The sequence below is a fragment of the Citrus clementina genome, unplaced genomic scaffold (assembly GCF_000493195.1).
Source record: "Citrus clementina cultivar Clemenules unplaced genomic scaffold, Citrus_clementina_v1.0 scaffold_2, whole genome shotgun sequence".
In the NCBI taxonomy this organism is placed as follows: Eukaryota; Viridiplantae; Streptophyta; class Magnoliopsida; order Sapindales; family Rutaceae; genus Citrus; species Citrus x clementina.
The window spans coordinates 6,677,963-6,679,133 of NW_006262688.1; the positions used below are offsets into that span (position 1 = coordinate 6,677,963).

The following is a 1,171-nucleotide window of genomic DNA, read 5'->3' on the forward strand; positions in this document are numbered from 1 at the left end:
ACAACCATTTTCTGAAACTTTTCAAGTTCCAGCTTAGCAAAAGAAAAATGACAATCAATACCTTAAGCATTATAAATAAAAATAAATTACTCCCATTAGTTGGAAAATCTTAGTCTGCGTAGAACTCAACGGATGAACAAATTCCAAAATTTGTCTTTTCATAGTCTTTATATAGCTCTCACTGGCCTTAAATTTACAGCCAATTTACTTGTATCACCGACACAGTTGACTAGTCTTTAAAAACACTTAGTTGTATAATTTTAATGCAAAGTTGCTGCCTAACACAATATAATGATATAGGATATTACCGATTTGCAAAAATGGACATAATCTTTGTATACATTTTCATACACGTTTAGCATCCTGAGAAGCTTCAAAGTTTGACATTCGAGACCTATTCGTTTGGAAAGCGCTTTCATGATAATAAAAAAATTGCTGCTGGATAAGCAATTTTAACAACTCCTTTAGACTTGTTCATGTGTTTATGCGAACAAATTTGTGAGGAACTTGGTGGGGGAACCATCTTGCAAATGGTTGAACAAAAATGAAAAAAAAAATAAAGCGTGAGATTTGGAGACTATTATTATATCTATAATCCAGGCTGTTTTCTTCATTAAATAAATATTTCAAAGTCACCAATGATTAGGAGGATTAGTATATAAAGGGGATGCAAGTATGTTTCATAAACAAGTCACAAAGCACAATTGCAAGAAATGGGAGCCTCGGAACAGCCGAGGCAATGGCCTCTATTGATTTCTTCCTTGGCATTTTTGCTCATAGCCACTACTGCCACGGCTGCTTATGAGCCTTACATTTATGCCTCACCACCTCCACCGCCTTACTATTACAAGTCACCACCACCACCAGAATATTCTCCACCACCACCTTACTACTACAAATCTCCACCACCACCTGAGAAGTCTCCCCCGCCACCTTACTACTATCACTCACCACCTCCTCCTAAGAAGTCACCCCCACCACCTTACTACTATAAGTCTCCGCCTCCGCCGAAGGAATATCCCCCACCACCTTACTACTACAAGTCTCCGCCACCACCGGAGAAGTATACCCCGCCGCCTTACTACTACAAGTCGCCGCCCCCACCGGAGAAGTATCCTCCGCCACCTTACTACTACAAGTCTCCGCCACCACCCGAGAAGTATACCCCGCC

General features: G+C 40.5%; 1 protein-coding gene across 1 annotated transcript in view; it reads left to right on the forward strand.

Annotated features, from left to right (window-relative positions):
• Nucleotides 1-713: 713 nt before the first annotated feature.
• Nucleotides 714-1,171, forward strand: part of LOC112100843 (extensin-like) — an 8,424-nt gene continuing 7,966 nt past the window's right edge. Inside the window, exon 1 of the mRNA XM_024190689.1 lies at nt 714-1,159. Within this exon, the coding sequence (XP_024046457.1) occupies nt 714-1,159 (446 nt within the window). The remainder of the gene's footprint in view (nt 1,160-1,171) is intronic.